The sequence below is a fragment of the Chroicocephalus ridibundus genome, chromosome 2 (assembly GCF_963924245.1).
Source record: "Chroicocephalus ridibundus chromosome 2, bChrRid1.1, whole genome shotgun sequence".
Classification (NCBI taxonomy): domain Eukaryota; kingdom Metazoa; phylum Chordata; class Aves; order Charadriiformes; family Laridae; genus Chroicocephalus; species Chroicocephalus ridibundus.
Window position 1 is genome coordinate 151,780,338 of NC_086285.1, and position 23,749 is coordinate 151,804,086.

The window sequence follows — 23,749 nt, forward strand, 5'->3', positions numbered from 1 at the left end:
TAGACATCTACAGTACAAACATCTATATTTGATGTAGACTTCTTTGATGTAGACCAGTGAAAAAACATGTCTACAGTGTAATCTATTTCATCAAAAGGTAGATAACACACACTAGATCAACCACAGCTTAGAAGTACCTATTTCTCTTCATTGACTATGAAGTGAGTCTAGGCATTTATATATGGATGTCTATACTGTGGACATCCAAAATGGAATTCACTCACATAAATATATTTAAGTAGTAGCGTCTGAGATGCTGTAAAGCAGCCATCAGATCCACACAAACCTGGCAGATACAGGATCTTCAGGACAACTGTGCTTTTTTGGGAATGCAGCTGAAGACCAGATGGGGTTATCCCAGATTATTAGATGTCAACGGTTGCCAGTAATCTCAATTCTACAGAGAGCAGATGAATTTTGCTTTGTAGAGTCATTGGTAAACACATCATGTAATTTCTTTCATGTAGTTCTTTAAAAGGGGTATTTGTTTTGTTCTGGTTTGGCTTTTTTTTTAACTCCAATACTAATGCTAGATGGCACTTCATTTTTCAGAGGCTAATCCTGCAATCGGTTATTTATAAAGGTCATTTAAAATTATTTTCTTTGGGGCCACAACAATTGAAAACAAATGTATAGTCCTTCCCTATTCTGAGAACAAATACTATTGGAAAGTCTTAAAGTGGAAGGATAGCATATTCAAATGACAGCATAAAGAGATTATTTTTTTAATTTTCATTTGATAGTCTTCTGTTTACATTTAAGTATGACCTGTATTGTGTTGGCTTGCATTCACAAGAGGAGCTTCTGAGATTGATTAATCAGAGGAATACAGTCTTGACATTTTATCAACCTATAAGCCCCAATATAGAGAAGTATTCTACAAAAAAAAAATAAGACCTTCTTGTAAATAAAGCCTTCTACAAAGAAACAAAAATAAATATTACACAATTTAATTCAACTATCAATATAGAATCCACAAAGTGAAAAAAAGACTCCAAATACTATCAAGCAAATACATTGGCTTTTACTTAAGCCAGTGTGTTTATCCTGTTCCAAACAATACAAATTATTATATAACTTTGAGCTTGTGAAACAGAATATTGAGTTGTGAGTTTTAGGGGTTTTTTTACCTCTAAACAATTATTTCATATTGGATTTTGCCATATTTTCTCACATCAAATATCTTAACCTTTGCAAATGCTATCTCTAAAAATTACTAGTGATTGTACGTAAAACTAAGTTAATTTCACTCATTTTTTATTAAGCTACTAGAAAAGAAGATAATTTTTTTGATCTAGACACTGAAGGAAATGACTGCTTAGTAACTACCTTTAACATGGTGTGGGAATGGCATCTGTACCTAGGAGGCAGCAAGAGAGGGAAAGGTTGGTCTTGGAAAATCTGGCGACTTCTCTAGTGCCAGAACATCTATTACTGATCTACAAAGAAATCCATTTCTGCAAACATTATCTTGCAAAAAACCCTGTATGAATGATCCAAACATACTAGCAACAGCAAGAATTCCACCTCACCGAAACATATCTACAAGATACCTACTTTCATCAGTTTTCACTGTTAACTCTAGAAAAAAACACCTATAGACTGCTAATAATGTCATGCTCACCCTTTTCTCATCAATCAAAAGGAATTATCTGGTTGCCTTCTTCACTAACAGGAGTGAAACTAGGCAAGGAGAAGAAAATACACCCTGTTTGTATCTGTGTGTCCTCATATGCCCTCAGGATGGTTAATTGCTTTTGTGCTGAGGATGTCTGACTATTTCCAGTAAATGATGTGCATTTATATCTGATGGTATAAGCTAAGGAAATGCTGCTCTCTGATTAATACGCTTTCCCTCCATAATTTTCCATAGAATCACAGGTCTCTCCTCCAAAATAATTGTGTTATTATATATTTGATTATAGAAGAATAGTTTCAGTATGAAAATATATTGAATCCTGAAAAGCGGGTGCAAAGAGGACAGAGCCATGCTCTTTTCACTGATGGGACAGGACCAGAGGCAATGAGCACAAAATGAAACACAAGAGGCTCCATCTGGACATCAGGAAACAGTTTTTTACTGTGAGGGTGACCAAGCACTGGGACAGGTTGCCCAGAGGTTGTGGAGTTTCCCTCCTTGGAGATATTAAAAAGCCATCTGGACATGGTCTTGGGCAACCATCTCTAGGTGTCCCTGCTTGAGCAGGGGGGATGAACAAAAGGTCCCCTCCAACCTCAACCATTGAAAGTTGGTTTGAATTGAATCAACTTGAAAATTGAATCAACTGAAAACCAGGCATCTGTTCAAAAATGATCACTTTCTACCTTCACAGCTAGTGCTTTTTTACAGATAAGCTATTTGGAGAGATATTAATCTTGCCTAATTTGGACATTCCTCTTAGGATAAATAATTAATCAGTACATCAGGATTTGTACTGCAAGTGAAACTAATATCTCTTCATTAACTGAAGAGAGAGTTTAAAATAAAAAGTCTACCAACTATGGCAATTAACCTTATGTTGACTAAAGTTAGATGACACTGATATACATAAAGTTTCTCGCTTCCATAAAATTCTCCCTGCATGTCTTCTTTACTGCAGTTATGCAAAAGACAGAGATGACTATATTGAGAATAACATGCTAATTATTTCCTATTACATCTAGCTGAACACAACTCCCTGCCTGGGAAGCATTTGATATAGTAGCATGAGGAATAAATGAAAGGAGTGGCAGGTTTTATAGAAAGGTGAGAGAAGATGTAATTGATTACAACTCATGGGCTATCGAAACACATGTCTATATGGTTAAAAAGAAATGTATATCCATATTAGGCAGCTGGACATAGCTAACCTAAGATCTTGTTTGTTTTCTTAGGCTGCCAAGCCTCAGAATGGCAACCAGGCCAGCTGTAAACAAAAATGAGAAAACAGTTTTGAAATATCTCTAAACATCAATATTCAACAAAAAGTTGTATATCAGAGATCAAAATGCTAATAAATTGAAGTTTACAAAAGCCAACAAAGCAGGTTTGGTTTGTGTGGTTTTTTTAAAAAGGCATGTATAAATATTGAATTAAGCATAAAATCTTTACATTTATACACATTTACTTTATAAATGTAAGTACTCATCATAGAATCATAGAATAATAGAATGGTTTGGGTTGGAAAGGACTTCTAAAGATTGCCTAGTCCAACTCTCCCTGCCGTGAGCAGGTACATCTTTCACTAGATCAGGTTTTCAAAGCCCCATCCAACCTGGCCTTCAACACTTCCAGGGAAGGGGCATCCACAATTTCTCTGAGCAACCACCATCACCATAAAAAATTTCTTCATTGTATTCAATCTAAATCTACCCTCTTTCAGTTTAAAACTGTTACCCTTTGTCTTGTCACTACATGCACTGGTAAAAGGTCTTTCTCCATCTTTCTTATAATCCCCCTTTGTATGATGAAAGGTCACAATAAGGTCTCCCTGGAGCTGTCTCTTCTCCTGGCCGACAACCCCAACTTTCTCAGCCTTACTTCATAGGAGAGGTGCTCCAGCCTTCTGATCGTTTTTGTGGCCCTCCTCTGGACCTGGTCCAACAGGTCCATTGACATCTGTGGGCTTCCTCGCAAGAGCTTGTAAATGACTGATAACATTTTAGACTAGTTCCAAAATACAATATAAATGGATTGCCCAATTTTGAAGCTGTGATGCATAAAATCATAGGTTGACACCAGTTAACCCCTAAGGCATGTAAACTCACAAGATAGGTCCAGTTTTGACCTGCATATTCATAAGATTTACCAAGGCTATGAAGCAATATATGAGAACATTTGGAAGTCTTTTTCTCAGTAACTTCATTTTTACTGTGACAATGCACAGTACCTTCCCATTCATCTGATCAGACAACTGTTAATATTCCATAATAAATCATTGTTCTTAAATAGCAAGATGACTGCAATCATAGGAAGGGGCTGAGGACTTCTAATTAACTTTTTTTTAAGAGGCATGTATAAATATTGAATTAAGCATAAAATCTTTACATTTATACACATAAGTACTTTATAAATAAATATAAGTACTCATCATAGAATCATAGAATAATAGAATGGTTTGGGTTGGAATGGACTTCTAAAGATTGCCTAGTTATTCCATTCAGTAGTTAGCCAAAAAAGGATATCCTTGCATGCAGCATAGAAGTCTGCCCTTTTTCATCCCACTGAAGGTAAGCAGTCCATTTCAAAAGAAAACAGACATCACCAACTGATGTCAGCCTAACCTGATGAGCAACTACACACCCTGAAGGGGACAGAAACATGGGAGTGATAGTAGTGACTTAAGTCTCAGTGGATGGTTAACCTGGTAGCAGGGAGGGACTGCAGGGGTGGCTCCTGTGAGAATTGATCTGGAGTTGCCCCCGTGATGGAAAGAGCCAGTTCCAGGCGGCTCCAAGGTGGAACCACTACAGACCAAAGCTGAGCAAATCAGTGATGTTGGTAGCACCTCTGTGATAACATATTTAAGAAAGGTAAAAAGTGCTGCACAACAGCAGCTGAAGAAGAGTAAGAACATGTGAGAGAAACAGCTATGCAGACACCAAGGTCAGTAAAGAAGGAGTGGGAGGAGGTGCTCCAGTACTGGAGCAGTGATTTCCCTGCAGCCTGTGGAGAAGATCATGGTGATGCAGGTTGTCCCTCTGTAGCCCATGGAGGTCCACAGTGGAGCAAATACCCACCCTGCAGCCCATGCGCCCATGGAAGACCCCACATCAGACTAGGTGGAGGTGCCTTGAAGGAAACTGTGACCCCATGAAAAGCCCACATTGGAGCAGGCTCCTGGCAGGACCTGTGACCCTGTGAGCTCCCACGCTGGAGCAGTCCACTCCTGAAGGACTGCATCCCATGGGAAGGACCCATGCTGGAGCAGTTCACAAAGAACTGCACACTGTGGGAGGTACCTGATGCTGGAGCAGGGGAGAACACGATAAGGAAAGAGTGGCAGAGACAAAGCATTATGGACTGACTGCAACCCCCATTCTCTGTCCTCCCTGAACAGCTTTTGGGGAAGAATTAGGAAGTCGGGAGCCTGAGAAGAAGGGAGGGGTGGGGGAAGGTATTGTTTTAGATTTTTTTCTTATTTTCATTATCCTACTCTGATTTGATTTGCAATTAATTGAATTAACTTCCCCAAGTCAAGTCTGTTTTGCAAATGACAGTACCTAGTGAGTGATTTCCCCATCCTTATCTCGACCCATGAGATTTTTCATCGTATTTCCTCCCCCTGTCCTGTTGAGGAGGGGTAGTGATAGAGCAGCTGGGTGGGTACCTGACAGCCAGCCAAGGTTAACCCACCACAGAATGGAACCTTTAAAGGGGTCGCTTCATAGAAAGCAAACAAACAAACAAACACACTACGAGCAGCTCCATTTCCCAGACAAACATCAGAAAAAGGTTTATATTGGGCAGACCTATTTCCTACAAAGATCACTCACAAGAGCAACCAAGTGAACTCAACTATGGAGGAAAGTGACAAGTCTCTGTGCCAAAAATTCATCAAACAAAAAAGACTGAAACATATCAATTACCCATAGTGCAAGCACCGGAAACTTCCTATCAATGTCTCTGGGTCATACGCATATGTCTTTCTAAAAGTTCTACCTTGAGTGTGCATATTCATTAAAAATACAAATAAGAAAATATGTTTGCATTCAAAGTGCATAGGAGACACAACTTAGACCAATTTTAGGAACTTACAGAAAGTCAAACAGAACTAAAACTCAGATTTGGCCTTTAATTCTATCTAAAGTTCTTATCAAAAGTGGAGGTAATATCTGAGATTCGGGTTATGGCTAGAATCTAAAATTGCTGATGACTGAAATAGAAGTAATTAATTCTGTTGCAGTTATTGCAATAGGCACAATCTCTCACCCATTCCTATGGGTAGATCATATTTTCAGTGTAAAACGGTGCCCCTATAGTCACAGAAATGTCAGGAAAATATTTAGTGAAATAAAATCTACAATAATTAAGAAAATGGACTCATCCTCTTTTCATAATGAAAATGGGAGTTATAGTAAAATTGCAGGATGGAAGGACAAATCATTTATCCCTCTGCAATTGCATTACTTTTTTTTTTTTCTCCAAAGCTCTTTTATTATACTATTTTTCTCCAACACTTAACCCAAAGTACATGCACGTACCTCCTGACTCCAGATTTTCTCATTCAACTATTGATTCTATTCCCTCATTGCTGGACCCGCTGACTTCCTATCTTAGAAATAGCTGAATTCCCTTCCATGCTCTTACTCTGCTGAGACAATCTCCCCTCCCTGCACATATATTTCTAAGACTTTTTTTTTAAACTGCAGCATATACATCACTCAGATTTTTTTTTAACTGGATCAAAATGTTCATGAACAATATGGAAGGATAACGTAGCTAACATTACAAAGAAACTAAATTTGTTCTGAACAGAATTGAAATATTTTTACACTTTCTAGTTTCATAGAGAAAAAAAGTACATTATCTCCTATTGACAAAGCAACAGCTTTTTTAATCTGCATGGATGAAAAACAGGATTATGTTTAAAATACATAATTAAGAGTGAGTTTAAGTATGCTCATATTTTGTAATCATTTCACTGACTCTTACACCCGCAATACCTCTTCACACTAGGCTTAGGAAAAGTCAAGTTTGAGACATTTGCTTGTAGGAAGAGCTGCAGTGTAGTTTGTTCCAACAGGACTGACCAAAACAGACTTCATGAAATGAGTGTTTGAGTTCATGCTAAAACACCCAGCCTGCTTCAGTTTTATACTGTTAACGTGAAAAAATATGTATGGCAACTGAGTTTAGGCTTGACAGTAAGCTTAGGAAATGTTCCACGGACAGTTTTGACATGGTTAACAAAATAACACAGCTGTAGTAAATTAAATGTAAACACTCAGCTTTTTGCTAAATTTGTTTTGCTTATTTTTGGCTTGGCCTAAAAAGCACAAGAACTCAGAAATGAAAAGATGAAATTTTTGCAGGAGGAAAACACCAACATCATTACATAAGGAAGGAGGAAGAGAAGAATGGAAGAATATTAAAAGAAAATTAAGAATATCATAATATAGAGTGACTAAATGAGAACCATATTTAATATCAATTCAGTAACAGTTGCAAGTTATTCCCTCAGTAAACTTATTCAGACTTGCAGAAAATATCATGTGAGGATTTTCTCAGATATTTTGAACCATTTCAGCAGTTTCTCAGAAAGTAAAGGACTACAGCAATTGGAACCAGATGTCATAAATTTTCAGTAGACTCTACCATTACAACCAAATTCAGAATATAGATTTCCTAACAGATATTTGACAATCACAAAAAAATCCTAGCAAAAAAAAATAATTAAAAAAAGCCCCAAACCAAAAACAAAAAACAAAACCCAGCTGTCTCCCAACTCTCAGACATAAATTGTTATTGATTTCGAAATTATCTCAAAATGCAATAGACAAAAATAAGACTGTGAACACTGGCAAACTTTTTGAAACTTATATTCTACAGAATACATTTGTGCAGGTAGTAAAAATACTTTCATGCTTGAAATAAATGGAATGCAAAATTTACAGTATGATGGCGACAAACAAAAAATAACATATGATCATGTAAATTTTCTTTTTCTAAACTTCCTGCCATGTAAAATTAACACAACCAGGACCTAGTTTTCTGATCCATCTAAATTTAACAATGAGCTTATATATTTAATTTTGCTTTACAATTTTGGAAAACAGATTGATCTTTTTTTTAAAGGAACTCTTTTGCTTATTTTTCTCCTTCTTAATGCATGGTGGTGAATGATATGTGGTGTGAATATGGCTGAGATCTGTCAGAAAGACTGTCATTCTAGCATTGACGTTTTCCACAGTGTTTCTGTCACTGTGGATTAGAAAAAAAATCAGCAAGTGTAATTCATAAGACTTGAACTCCAGTTAACTTTAGCCTGTTGTAAATTTAAACTGACCTTTTTGTAGCCCATCCTTTTGAAGGGTAAAATCAAGACTCAAAATTGCAATTTTCCTGTCCCACATTATTTAAGCAAACAAAATAAATTAGGTTTTAATGTAGGCCAGCAAATAGCATATTTGCCATTACTAGTAAAGAAACCACAGGATTTGTACTGACCTAACAATAAGCATCTCAGCATTATTTCACATTCTTTCAGCTTAAACTGTTTTTAGCATGCTTATGCTATGATAACCACTATCTAGCAATTACTGCCTAACAGCTCTTGTTTAGTTCTGTGAATACTATATATGGAAAAAAAACCAACCCTAACAAACCAGGGCATTCACTGTCTAAAAAGCAACGGCCCTTTATGTTAAGTAAAGCCGAGGAAATCATGCAACTTTCAAAATTTATGTTGTAACAAATGAAAAGGCAGTATGTAAAAATACAAAAGAATAATTGTGCCTTGGTACAGTGCTGGAAACAATCTTCTTACTTCATAAGTAATGAGGCCAATTTATTTTGTTAAGCTAAAGCAAAAGGATACAGCAAACTAATATTATTGTATACAATACAGAAAATTTGTATGTTTTTAGGTATTAGCTAAGAATGAAAGAATTAAATTCACCATTCTTACACTGGCAAAATATCTAGAGCATTCAAAGCACCATAATTTAAGAACACCTACAATGAAGAATTACCATATGATTTCACTCCACCTATCAAACAGGTAATTTGTAGATTTATAATCTACAAATCTACATATGTCTTTCATTTTGTTTGTTGTTTTCTTCTATGATATGCATATTAATAGCAGATAACAGCTTTCTTTCCCTCACTGTCTGGCATTTTATCATGTGTACCATTCATTCTGTGTTTTAAAATTAACAACCAAGATTTTCTGAAAAAGGTCAAGGAACAGCTGCAGAATTTGTGTCACTACATACAGCAGTAGATATTTGAGTTATGAAAGCAATAAAGCATACAAAATGAGGTTTTGTCATTCAGACAACGCAATAAAGAAAACCTTGCAATGCTTATAACAACATGAAAATGCTTTCATGATGGTAATTGTTTAAGTTCAAGAAACAACATTTAATGCTTTAGAACACCAAACAGTGATGATTGTCACCTTTAGCAAAAAATGCTAAATCAGTCCACCCAGGGTTTACTCTGGTAAAATGAGACATTGTAGGTATTTAGTGAAGAGAAGTTCAAAGACACCTTTTAAAAAAACCAAGTAGATAAAGTTATCATGGTTTGTGTTGAAGCACCTTTCACAGAAAATGCTTCTCTCTATTTTAGATCTAGTTGATATTAACTAAATCTCTTTAGTTAATCTCTTTAGTTAATCTCTTTTAGTGTGAAAAAACCTTTTTTTTCTGTTGCTTAAATATATATATAAATCATTAGCTTCCTCTACCTATGGTTTTCCTACACAAGTCTCTCAATAAAATAAGTCTTCTGCTCTGGGATTCTTTTTTCCACCTCAGACAGAGGTTGCAAACTGCTATTTCCCTTTAAGAAGGGCTTTTAATCTATGGATAAACCAACTCTAGGTTGCTAGTCCCATGAAGAATATGTCATAATAGGACCTGAGAAAAAGACTGGTCTAGAGAAAGACGCAACTAACTGCAAAACTCAACCTGCAACCTGCTTTCTGTGCATACAGTTCATCTCTGAGACAGAATAAACTAAATGTGATACCACAGTTATAAACAATATTCCCAGATGTTTATTGCTAAGAAATATTTCTCAAGCATCTGATCTGATACAGAAACAATGAAAGGAAAACAAGTTTTACATTTTTAGGAGAAAAGCAGTAGAAAAAATGCACTGCTGCTGGGGATGGGAAGGTAATTAAGCCATGAAAATAAAAACATTTTTAGTATATTCAAAATGTAAACATAAAATTACAAGATGCCATTACTTAATGTCAATTACCAGCAATTCATAATATTCTCCAAAACCTAACATATGAGTTTGTACAATACCCCACAAGATACTCAAGTATAATTTCCCTTACTAGATGTGAGAGTTGTAATGGAAGTGGAGTTCAAATTGAGAAATCCTTATTCTCATTTTGTGCATTTATTCACAAGAGTGTTTCCTATGGAACCAAAGGGTTAATAATACGAGAATCACAGTTCAGGCCAAAGCAAAGACCTTTAACTTCCGTTGCACCTTTTCAGTACCACAGAGAGGCATGATCTTCTTGAATATTCTTTCAGGCAGATCCCTGGAACTATATTTTTGTTATTTTTGATCAACAAAACTTTAGTTGATTCCAGAGCAGCCATGGATAAAAACCAGGGCAAAAATCACTTGTTTGATGTGTATAAAAAAATGGGTAGAAACCATGTTAAGACAATCTAGAAGTGGGAAAACTGACAATGAATTTCTTCCATCATATACTGTCAGAGAAGCCTCACATGTGCAGGTACTAATCCTCACAGGGAATTGCAACCACTCCAATATCTCCTAGGAGACCAACAAAGCAGGGCACAAGCCATCAAGGAGGTCTAGGGAGTGTATTGATGGCAACTTCCTAACACAGGTGATTGAGAACTGACAAGGGGACATGCTCTGCTGGACCTCATGCTTACAAACAAGGAAGAGCTGGTCAGGAATGTGAAGGCTGGGGCAGCCTGGCCTGCAGTGACCATGGGTTAGTGGAGTTCAGGATTCTGAAAGGAGGGAGGCAAAGCAAAAGGCAGGAACACAACACTGGCAGAACAGACTTTGTTTAGGGTTCTGTTTTGAAGAATCCCATGCAGATGGTTCTGGAGAGAAGAACAATCCAGAGACCTGGTTGATTTTCAAGGATCACTACCTCCAAGCTCAGTAATGGTTTATCCGATGAACAGAAAAACATGCGAAAACAAGCAAAATACTGGTCAGCCTGCACAAATGGACTAAGAGCTTCTGAATAAAGCCAAAACATAAAGTGTAAGAGAGACGGAATCAGGGTCAGGACACCCAGAGTATAGAGACACCTAGGAAAGCCAAAGCCCATTCAGGGTTAAGTCTGGCAAAGGACATGAATGGAACAAGAAGCATTTCTACAGGTATGTCAGAAGCAAAAGGTAAATGACAGAAAACAGGGGCTGTTTCCTGAACGGGGCAGGTTGCATGGTGAAAAAGGACGCTGAAAAGACCAATTTACTGAATGTCTTCTTCATGTCTGTCTTCACTGATAAGACCAATTTACTGAATGTCTTCTTCATGTCTGTCTTCACTGATAAGACTAGCTTTCAAGAATCCCAAGCCCATAAGATCAGAGGGAAAGTCTGGAGCATAGAAGACTTATTCTTGCTGGAGAAAAATCATGTTAAAGAACATTTAAACAAATTGGATATACACAAGTCCATGGGGCCTGAAGGTTTGTACACATGGGTACTGAGGGAGCTGGACAATGTCATTGTGAGGCCACTCTCAATCATTTTTGAGAGGTCATGGTGATCACAAGTGGTTCCTGAGGACTGGAAGAATGAAAACTTCATTCCTGTCTTCAAGAAGGGCAAGAGAGAGTATCTGGGGAACTCCAGGCCAGTTGGCCTCACCTTGATCTGTGGGAAGGTGATGGAGCAAATCCTCCTGGACACCATTTCCAAATATATTAAGGACAGTAGGACACCTGAAAGTAGCAAGCATGGATTTAGGAAGGGGAAATCATGTCTAATCAACCTGATAGCCTTCTACAATGAGATAAATGGCTTGGTGGATGAGTGGAGAGCACTGGATGCTGATCTTGAACTCCAGTAAGGTGTCATAGTTTGGCCTCTTTGGCAACAAAGAACTACGTGCCGTTCTCTCAAACTCCCCAGGGGGAGAATCATAAGAAAAAGGCAAAACTCGTGGGTTGAGACAAAGGCAGTTTAACAGAACAGCAAAGGGAACAAGAAAACAACAACAATAACACAGATACAGGAATGCACAAACACGATGATGGAACCACCACTCACCGACTGGACCCAGGACGCCCCAGCCTGCTCTCAAATGGCGACTTCTTGCCTCCTCCCCCAGCAGCTCCCATCTACAGACTGGGCATGGCTCACATGGGATGGAATATCTGTGTCCCTGACGGAGCCTGGGGAGAATTAACCCTATCCCCGCCAGAACCAGGACATAAGGTTTTCAGCACTGTCTTCCATACATTCTTATAGACAGGGTAGATGAATGTACAGTGAGGTAAGAAACCTAGCTAAAGGCCAGTCATTCTTGATGTACCCCAAGGATCAATACTGTGTCAAATCCTGTTCCACATTCTCATTAATGATCTTGATGATGGTACTGAGTGCATTCTCAGCAAATTTTATGCTACAGAACCATGAGGAGCGGCTGATACACCAGAGGGTTGTGCTGCCATTCAGAGGGACCTTGACATGCTGGAGAAATGGCCTGACAGGAAGCTCACAAAGTTCTACAAAGGGAAATGGAAGTTTCTGCTTCTGGAGAGTAACAACCCCATGCACCAGTGCACACTCAGGGCCAACTGTTTTGAATGGAGTTTTGCAGAAAAGGCAGTGGGGTTCCTCACGGACAGCAAGCTGAACGTCAGCCAGCAACACATTGCTTAGGTTAAGCTAACTCATCATTTGCTCTTTGATTTTCCACAACCACAGCAAAATAAATGTCAGTATTACTTCAATATTTAGGTGTTTGTGGGGTTTTTTAAATGTTTGGGTTAAACATTCTTACAAAGTTAACTTTTTATATATTGATTGTAAATTCCCTATATGGAAGTTGTTTAATTGTCTTCAAATATTTCAAATTTAAGAAGAACATAAGAGTACACCTTTCAATAAGCAACAGCTGAAAAAGTTCAGAAGATTTTTTTTTTAACAAATACAAGAATTTTTATCTGTGTGTGATATCATACAGGCAATCATAGATATTTCATTGTTACAAAGTTATGTACAAATTGCCCCTATTTCTTTTTTGACTGGATCACTATTCAGAGCTTTGGCACATTTCTTTCTAACAATAATCTTAATTATTTTCTCCTGAATAGATCAACTCCATAGAACAGGATCCTGATAAAAATACGCGTGCAAAAATACATGCACAAAACCAATAAAAAGATGTGGATCCCACTGATATCAGATGTGCTGGTGGACCCTCATCAATGAGTCTTATTATTGACTCCCATCCGATGATCTTCCTTTCAAAACCAATTTTTATTTAATTTTTCCACTTTCCAATAGTAAACTCACTGTCTTCTCTGGCCATGTTTGAGGTATTTTGTCATGGTTCTACTCCACTGAAATATACTCCAGTGAAAAATACTTTTGGTTGAAACAAAGTTCTGAGGTTTTTAAGATAACACTGCATCACCACGTTGTGAATTGAGGGGAGGGAGGAGAAAGGTAGCATTAAGACACAAATACCTTCGCCTAGTGTAATCCTTAACACCCTCTTCAAGTCATTAATAACCCTGCAGTCATCTGTGATTTGCCAGTAGGTACACATTGATTTGTGAGCTTGAAGTTTTGGTTCTACCATTGGTAGAAATGTATAAAATCTTATTTGGCTTTTTTGTTATGCAGACATGCCCTTGCTGCATTTAGGAAAGGAATAAATTTTACACAAAATATGGCCCAAATTCATTCTACACAAAATCTCAGTGGTGGTTTTCAAGCCAGTTAGAGCACTTATTCAAAGTGCAAGAGCTGTGTTTAATTTCCTCAAACAATACAATAATAAATTTTATCCACCACCACATTTGACAGAACTTTCTCTCAGAAATTCTAGATGTGCACAGATTTCATCTTGCCCACTAACAGTTTTTGATTACAGATATAAAAATAGGAAGCTTCTTTGGGCCAGAGAAATGGATCTTAACTATTACTTTTGAACTTTGTGAATATCTGTGGGACAGAGACTGCATCATCTTTCAAGGATTCTTGACTCAATTTTGTTAATCTATAAATTGGCTAAACTGGATTAGCATTCCTCGGAACAAGGATAAAACAAACAAACGACCCTCCCAAACGCATCTACCGTCTTCATTACGGGTATTCTAATCATAGAATCATATAGGTTGGAAGGGACGTTTCAGATCATCTAGTCCAACCATCAACCTAACTCTGATAAAAACCATCACTAAACCATATCTCTAAGCACTATGTCTACCCATCTTTTAAATACCTCCAGGGATGTGACTCAACCACTCCCCTAGGCATCCTGTTCCAATGCTTGATAACCCTTTCAGTGTAAAATTTTTCCCTAATACCCATTCTAAACCTCCCCTGGCACAACTGCTCTTGTCCTATACCCTGTTACTTGGGAGAAAAGACCGATCCCCACCTCTCTACCACCTCCTTTCAGGTAGTTGTAGAGAGCAATAAGGTCTCCCCTCAGCCTCCTTTTCTCCAGCCTAAACAACCCCAGCTCCCTCAGCTGCTCCTTATAAGACCTATTCTCCAGACCCCTCACCAGCTTTGTTGCCCTTCTCTGGACCTGCTCCAGCACCTCAATCACTTTAATCACTTTATTAAATATCCTTTTTCCTTCTTCCACACAGTGTGTTGCAAGATTAGAGAAAGAAATGTAGCTAAACGGTTTCCGAAATATAATCAAGTTTTCACTCAGTCCTCTGGCTTCCTGGTTAATAAACTCAGGTGTAAAGGTGTAAAGGCATAAAAGGTGTAAAGAGGCCTTCTAGGCCTCTCTAATCCATTACTGGAGTGTGATGCAGATGGCAAGATAAGACAGAAATTAGGAGGTAGAATATACCCTTATAGCAGAAAACACAGATGTTGATAGTCTTTTATAAAACACTCCTGAGCTGTACAGCTAATTTTTGTTTTATTACATCTAAACAAGTCCATTACACTCATTTCAGATAAAACGATACACCTGGAAATAGAATATAGCCATTGCTGGCAGGTGCCTAGCTCTTGAATTTAAAGACAACTGATGTCGTAAGTTAACTTTATTGCTCTACTTTGACTCATCTGGCATTATCAGAATTCCTAGTACTTTTGGTTTAAAGTGTGGGTACAAAGTGTATGGGATTTTAATACAGTGGTTCAGAAAATGAAACAAATTACACATCTTTAGAACAGTCCTTCATGAAGTGAAAGTGAATTAATGAACTTGAGTGACTTCTCACGCAGTCCAAGGCCAAATGTGATATGAACAGTTTTATACGCAAAACAGCTCTAATGTTTATAACATAATATTAGTGGACCCGTGACATTGCTTCATACCGTTGGGTAGTTGTTTCTGGGAATTCATTAAGAGAATCACATGAAAATATGATGGCATCTACTTGGCATACAAAAAGCAAAAAACTCCTAGGGGAAACAACAGGTTTTAACATCTGTCCGTACCCATCTAATATCAGCCATTGCTTAGAAAAGTCTGCAATGCACCAAGTCCAGCAGCTGTGCTGTAGAGATAAACCATATTGGTGAAAATGTCATAGTCTACAAACATTTTTGCGTTTTATTCTGTTTTGTTTAAAAAATAAAAAGCAAAGCCCAAATTTTAAACTTACCTTATTAGTATTGATAGCTGTGATGACCCACACACATTGAGCATTGCTGTCATACTGGAACGGAAAATTGGGTGATGTGAAAGTGCCACCAGGTCCCTGAAGATTAGATCCACAAGTCTTGACTGCAAAAAGAAAGTTCGCTTTTTAATTCACATATAAAATACATGTAACAGATTCATAAGTGAAGCTCTAACTTATAGTAATCAAGATGTGAAGGATTAAAATGACACTGACCAAAAATAGAACTACCTCATACAAGATAATAGAATATTCATGTTTAGTTATTTTGACGAAGTAAAATAAACTTTCTCTTGTGTAAAAGCTTATAATCTTTAAAAAAAAAAAGAAATTTATTTGGAGTAAAAAGAATAACAACAGTAGGAGAAACCACTCTATTTATTTTTAATAGAATACTTCAACAAGTAACTTGTCATTAACTTCACTAATGTCTTGAAAGACAAGAGTTTATATAGTAGAACACACTGTGCATTTGTTTTGTGCATATGTATTGGTGTATGGCATGTCAGCATTTTTTCAGCTGTAACCCCTGTCCAACCCATTGAATCAATGGCTGAAGCACTGTAAACTTTAAAGGCAACTTGCAAAAGTTAGAATTATACAAAACAGTGTTATCTATTTTTAAACACAAGGGCATTTATTTACAAATCAAAGTCCACATGGACATTTACAGTAGCATATCTTAAATAGAAACAAACTGATATCCTTATTTACTGTAGGTTGCCTCTCACATCACAAATAACACAAAGGACATAAACTGTGTCCTTTCTGCTTGAGAATTAAAGGTTTAAGGCACTAAATTCATAGTCTGCTGAAGTCAGTAAAAGTTTTTTTGTTCGTTCCTTGATATTCAGATCTTTGCTGAATGCACTATTGGTTAACTTCTCCCGTATGAAGCTGTAGAACTGACAGGGAACTTCAGCTAAACATGACCTTATCCTATTTCTCCACTGATTATTATGACACCATAAATAAACCACAGAAGCTAAAGAATTATTGCTTTCTCCATATTCTGACAGATCATCTTGCTTAACTGAATAAAAAAATTCACACTAAGATACATGAAATTGCCATCCAGTTGTATTGCACTTTCACAAAGCGTTGTCTATTTGATCACTACCGAACACAGGCAGATTCAGCTGCTGCTGGATGAAAATTCATTCCTTCCTCCCCATTAGCCTCTAGAAAGAATGTCATTATTTCCACCCAGCCTGCACCACTTTTACCCCTCAGAGAAGCAATACGCTGGTGAGGAGTCTGTTCAGAGCCACACCAGAAGCCTGAAACAAGGACAGAGGATTGAGATAACAGAAAGACTCCTCCTTTATTATCAGTAGCTGAAGCCATTGAGGTCAGGAATGAGACATTCTCAACATGGCTTTTCATCTGTGTTTTTAATAAGAAACTGTATGACTCTTGCAGCTCATATCTGTGTGTGGGAGCAAAGTCAGGAAGGGGAAACCAGTGAGTGTTCTAGACACAATCTGCTGCTCCATATGAACATGTGAGTGCATCCTTTGAGGCACAGTTGGGACGTAAAGCCTATCTTCTTTGAGTGTATGCTGTGGTGGAGTTATGAATTGTATTTGCTTCCTTTTCACTGGGTAGCCGCCTAGCGGAAGTCTCAAATGAAAGCCATGTCGTTCTGTAGCGGAATGGTCCCGATGAATGTCCTAACAGACATTTACTTTCGGTACCATAGTCTGAAATCCAGAAGAAAAAAAAAATTATGCAAATTAAACCGATCACTTGGTTTGTAAAGGCTGGTTAAGAAGAAAAAAAAGTGTGTTTAAAATATGAATCTTCTTTCTTTTAAAAATACAAATATAAGAAGCTATAGAGATGAGCTATTAGCTATCCTTATTTCCAGTTTAGGAAGGCTTCTGATTCAGCAACACAAAATACTGAAACGTTATGAATTTCTTTGGAGTTAAATGGAGAAAAATCTACACCTTTAGGGTTTAATGGCTATATATGATTGATCTCACTGCATTTGTCAAGTGACTGATGAACAAAACACATCTGTCATTTTTGGTGAATATCGGAGTACTTTCTGTTCAGCAACAACTGTAGCAAAAGCAATGTTCTACTACAATATAACAATGTAATATTCTAATATGCTAATATTTTATGTTCAAGTCCATAATCCACAGTCTGCCAATAAAAAACTATCAAAAAAATTCTTATATAATTTCTTTACCCAGTAATTTATCTGCCTCTGAACCTCAGTACTGTATTTTCTCCTTCAATATCCCCATTTTTGCTTTTATCCCGTTACCTGTTGTCTTTATCTCAATAAGTATCAAAGGCTTCCTGCCTCTACCTCTGATTTTGTGTGAATCATATGAAGATTTGTTCTCACTCGCTGCAACCTTTAAAGTGCTGCAGGGTACAGGAAGTGTGGTATATACTTGTAAACCTAAGATGACTTTTTGTTTAGTTTTTATTGATTATTAGAAAAATCTCTCAGAGACATAGCTAGTAGTTGACAAAACCTTTTTGCTTTATTGATCGAAAATTATAAATATTTCCTACATCTTTTGTTTTAAGACATTCTTTGATAACCCTTCTGAATTCAAGTAGTTGCTCACAAGACAGTTCAGCTAATTGTGCACTGCCTCTCATGGCTCTGTGCCAATTCTTACAACACTGCAAAAAGTAAAGTAGATGAAAAAACCAGACTGCTTCTACTGAATTTTGGAAACACTGACTCAGACAATTGATTTACGCAGCTCTTCACATGAGTAAGTCTACTTAATATGAGAAGATGACATTGGCAAAATTATATAAAAAAATATAATCGTAAGTTAACATCACATAAAACCTTTTCCTGGACTTCTTGAATCTGTCCCTACTTATTTTAAGGATTTGAGAACCCTGATGTATAATCTTGATGATGGTTAGTTGTCACCTGCATGGGTGAATGGCTACCTGGTTCCAAAATACAACGAAGAGCAGAAGTTTCACAGGCATTCAGATCATTCAGATTCATTCACTATGAATAGATCATTCAGACATAAGAAGCCTTTCTGAATATAGACATATTTGATGCCTAAATCTGTAAAAATTCATTGGTTACTACTTAAAGTAAAAATTGTAGCCATACAAACTAATCTCATACCATTAGCTGAAATCTGACCTGCTGTGTTTTGAAGAAATTGAAATATTAAAAGTGTGTATACCAGGAAAGGAATCATTATTATCATTAAAAAAACAATTAGTTCCTTCCCAGCTTACTCTTGTGTCTTTGGAAGCTTCTGTCCTGGCTTTGTTTCATTATTATTCAGCAAGAATTTACTTTATTTTTTTTGAACTGATCTAAAGGCATGGATTAGATTACTGTTCCTAAACAGATAATTCCTGTGTTTACAGATTAGTTCTGATTGTGCTTCTGAAAATTTTATATGGTATTTGGAAATATGTAAGCATAGAGCCACAGGCATCTATCATCTCCAGAAACAAACATTAAAGTTATACTAATAACGTATGGTCACAGATGCATATTGAATCCACTCAATTGCTTTACTTACTCAATGACATAGTAACTTTTCAGTAAAATGCAAACACAGGATGGATAAAATTTAACCCTTAACATTTTTAATAAAATAGGGATTTTACTACACCCCTCTAGAAGCAAATTACAGCACACTGATATGTATGATCTACCATTTAGAGCTAAGGTTTTTATATTTCTAATTCACGACCTTTATTTGAAGAGAAAATTTAAATTTGCTTACAGTACCAGATCTGATTTCAGACACATTGTAAACACAGAAACAAATCATCAATTCAGTTTACATGTAAAAGACAAAAAAACCTCATAAGACATCACTGTTCTTTAAGCATGGAATCAGCTCTTTGTGGGAGACAGAAATCAGTAAATTGCTGGAATGCTTTTGCCATTCCAATACTAAATTCTGCTCTCAAAAAATTCTTATGAGTTTTGCTATTAACTTCAGAGATTCACTTGAATTTTATATTTGAGATTATCATGAAGAAAGAAAAAAACATGATCCGTGTGGCAAATAATTTAGCTAGGCAAAGATGATACATACAGAGATGCAATTATGAAGCTTGCACAAAAATGTGTACGACAGCAACTCTCTAGTTGTATCTGAAAACTATTATAATCAAATGTGAGAAATATTCTTTGTAGAGTATGATTCCTTTTCTGACCTATATAGTGTTATGATTTGAATAGATGAAATTTAACCTCTCTATATATATTTAATTTATTTAAAACAAATAGAGAACCGTGGTAGTCAATGGAGCTTTACATACCCATAGGAGACAAAAATCTGATGTATCAGTTTAAAAACAAGTATAATGTTTTTAAATTCAAAAGTCTCTGGTGTCAGTAAAGATTTTTTCCTTTGTAAAATATATATCCTGGCCTTGCACACTTAAAATCACAGAATCACAGAATCACAGAAACTTCAGAGTTGGAAGGGACCTCTAGAGATCATCTAGTCCAACTCCCCTGCTAAAGCAGGATTGCCTAGAGCACATCACTCACAAACTCCCTGGGCAGCCTGTTCCAGTGCTCTGTCACCCTCACTGTAAAGAAGTTTTTCCCTGTATTTGAATGGAACTTCCTATGTTCTAACTTGTGCCCATTGCCCCTCGTCCTGTCACTGGGAACCAATGAAAAGAGTCTGGCACCATCCTCCTTCAACCCACCCTTTAGATACTTGTATGCCATAATAAGGTCTCCCCTCAGCCTTCTCTTCTCCAGGCTAAAGAGTCCCAGCTCTCTCAGCCTTTCCTCATAAGGGAGATGCTCCAATCCCTCACTCATCTTAGTTGCCCTTCGCTGGACTCGCTCCAGCAGTGCCCTGTCCCTCTTGAACTGGGGAGCCCAAAACTGGACGCAGTGTTCCAGTTGTGGCCTCACCAGTGCAGAGTAGAGGGGGAGAATGACCTCCCTTGACCTACTGGCCACACTCTTCCCTATGCAGCCCAGAATTCCATTGGCCTTTTTGGCAACAAGGGCACATTGCTGGCTCATGGATAATTTACTGCCTACCAGGACCCCCAGATCCTTCTCCTCAGAACTACTTCCCAGCAGGTCCACCCCTAACCTATACTGGTGCTTAGCATTCTTCCTCCCCAGCTGCAGGACCTTGCACTTGCTTTTGTTGAACCTCATTAGGTTCTTCTCTGCCCAGCTCTCCAGCCTGTCCAGGTCACGCTGGATGGCAGCACGGCCCTCCGGAGTGTCAGCCACCCCCCCCAGTTTGGTATCATCAGTGAACTTGCTGAGGATACACTCTGTCCCATCATCCAGGTCATTACTGAATATACTGAACAAAATTGGACCGAGTGTTGACCCCTGGGGGACACCACTGGTGTCTAAGTTCCTGAGGTGTCTACTTCTCTATTTCCCTGATTTTATGAAAGGTAGAAACTTTTTCTATCAATGCATACGTGTGCTTCCTAACTTTTGAGAAAATATGAAAACCACAATGTTAATGCAAGCCTACACTGGGAAATCCTGAACGACAATTATGCACATGGAAATATGTCATATAAACTCTAAAGGAGAAGGAAATTTAGCAAAAACAATTAACTATGATCACATTTAAAAGTTATTAGAGAAAAAATATTAAAGAATTTTTTTTTTTGCAGTTCTTAATACTGAAGGGAGTACAACTAACACTCTAACAAACAGTTTGTTGTATAAACATGTCTGAAACCTCCATCAAAAAATCTACCATATCACCAAAAAAAATGTGAAAGCATAAGAAGCAATGCATTATACTGAGAACAAAGATAAACAAGGGATACCTTCAATATGAGGAAGCTGATTAAAGATATGAAGTCTATTAAAAATACAATCACCATCTGAGTGTGTGCAAAATGCTCAGCTCTATGTGTAAAATAAGGAAGTTGAGCTTCTTAGAGTTCCATGGAAAAATTCCTAAATTAAAAGATAAAGCCAATGAGATAGTAAGAATTTAATTGGATTTTCAGAAAGCTATTAGCAAGGCCACTCACTCAGAAGAGTCTAAATAGGAAAAAGTGAAAACCAGTTAAGAATTGGAAAAAGATAAAATAATGAATTTACCTAGTAACAGAATATTTTTCACTGAATTGATATAAAGGCATTTTCATCACAGTTCTTATATACAGAATATAAAAAACCCCATAGATATATGTGTGTATATATATGCACAGATGTAGAGAATGAATTTGTATATAAATTCCAGAAAAGTGCAAATTTAGCATAGCACATAATACACTAAAGTTTTACCATCTAGCAATTAGTCAAAATTTTTCCCATTTTTCCGTAAAGATTCAAATAAATAAAGAAAATTTATCTTAAAGCTTTTGGTTTTGTTGGGGGTTTTTTTGTTTTATTTTAGTGAGTCACTTGGTTTACTGAACTTTTCTGGTCACTAACGTTTGCAAAATTTAGCCTTTAAAATTTTCCAAAAAAGGCTGGTAACTCCTACCTGTAAACACATTTTCATCATGAAAATAATTAGCATATAATAGCAAAATTTTAAATAAAGTTTCCCTTTATGCAGGTTTAACTAGGTTGTGAAAACTAGAAGCTCACTATTAGCAAAAGTGAGTATGTTGCTATACCTTACTTCAACAGAGTAACAGAAGGTATTTTAGAAGTTTAGTCTTACCTATTTTGCGTTGCAAAGAAAAAGGAAAAAAAATCTGTTTACATCTGACAGTTGCTGCTATTCAGAAATGATTTCTGGATACTACATGAGTCTATTCAGACAGCATTTCTCAGTAAATTTTATCATTGCTGTTGCTCACACTGTATAGCAATGAGACATTTCAGATAATACAAAGAATACAGAATAGAATTAAAATCATTAGATCTAAGTAGTGTACTAAGAGTATATGGAACAGTAAACACATCCCAGTATTGCCAAAAAGGTCTCACTGATGTTTTCCAGATTAAGAAGGTCTTTCATTTTTGCATTTGCTTAGGTGGAGTTGGCAGCACCAGGAAGGGCTGTCAGCACTGAGAAAATCTCTTAGCTAACAGTTGTATCACACCAGGTTTCAGCAAAAGTCATCTCTGTGTCACTGCCTGCCCAGAACACCTTTTGAAGTGATAATTGAAGAGGAAAGGATTTCTTTTAACGATCCAGTTCAGGATAATGAACAAAGCTATTTGTCTTTTTTTCCTTTTTTCCGCACTATTCTCAAGCATACAAGAATCTGAAGCTAAACACGGCTGCAGATGTGGCTCAGAATAGCATCACATTTGATGGACACTTTCTAGAGACTCAGAACATGCATTTCAAGATAGACACAGTTTTCTTAGAGATTTTAGTGGCTCTGAAGCAATGTTTCAAAGTGAACTAAACCAGTGGTCTCCAAAGTGGGGTGCGTGCACACCAGGGACTGAGAAAGATAACCTACAGTGGTGCAGGAAGAAAATACTAGAGCTTCCACAGTACACGTATATAATGTATAAATAAATAAACATTTACTGAGGAGGTGTGCTCATAATTTTTTACTGATACGGGTGCTCGATCAAAAAACTTTAGAGATCACTGAACTAAATATATGACAATGAAGTTCTGTCCCATTCTAAAGAATGTATAAAGAAGATGTCATGAACGTAGGCACTTTTAATGTAGTATTTAAAAAGGCAATGAAATTTTTAATAAAACATTACACCTGAAGTCTAATTGTAGAAATTTAAAAATATTGTTAAATATTTTACTAGCAATTCTTTATTAGCAAGACTTCATGCAAGAAGCAGAGCTAACAGCACTTCCTGTGATTACTATACAATTAGTCAAAGCTCCTATAAACTTGGTTCACTGTCTGACTAATCACCATAAAGAAGATGGCAACTTACAATCAGACCAATAAAGTTGTCAGATACCAAAAGTGCAAGTTTAGAGAGAAATTCACTGCTAAGATGCCTGTGAGTTCACTGGTAGCCATATATTTCCCAGAAACACTGAAATTTTTTTTTTCTCTATATTTTCCAATGCTATCATGACTGAGATGAATATCTTTGTAGAAATCTCATATCAAAACTGTTTTTAGAATTTGGAAATTGCACTTTCTTTCCTGTATCTCCATTTATTCTCTCTCTGCCACAGTTGCTTGTACTTTAAATGGTGATGATAATAGTTTCTTGTTTCTTTATAAGAATATATATATTTTTTTTTACTTGGTTAGCCATACTTGAGTTCTAAGAAGCACTAAAACCCCCTCTCCAAATTAAAAATAATTAAAAAAACAAACACAAAAAAGCAAACAAACAAAAA

At 36.8% G+C, this 23,749-nt stretch overlaps 1 protein-coding gene across 4 annotated transcripts in view; it reads right to left on the reverse strand.

Moving 5' to 3' along the window:
• The window catches only part of CSMD3 (CUB and Sushi multiple domains 3), a 680,626-nt gene that overhangs the window by 361,729 nt on the left and 295,148 nt on the right, over positions 1-23,749 (reverse strand). For all 4 annotated transcript variants that reach the window (XM_063327428.1, XM_063327427.1, XM_063327426.1 and 1 more), the window contains one exon: positions 15,477-15,598. In XM_063327428.1, coding sequence (XP_063183498.1) covers positions 15,477-15,598 — 122 coding nt within the window. The remainder of the gene's footprint in view (positions 1-15,476; positions 15,599-23,749) is intronic.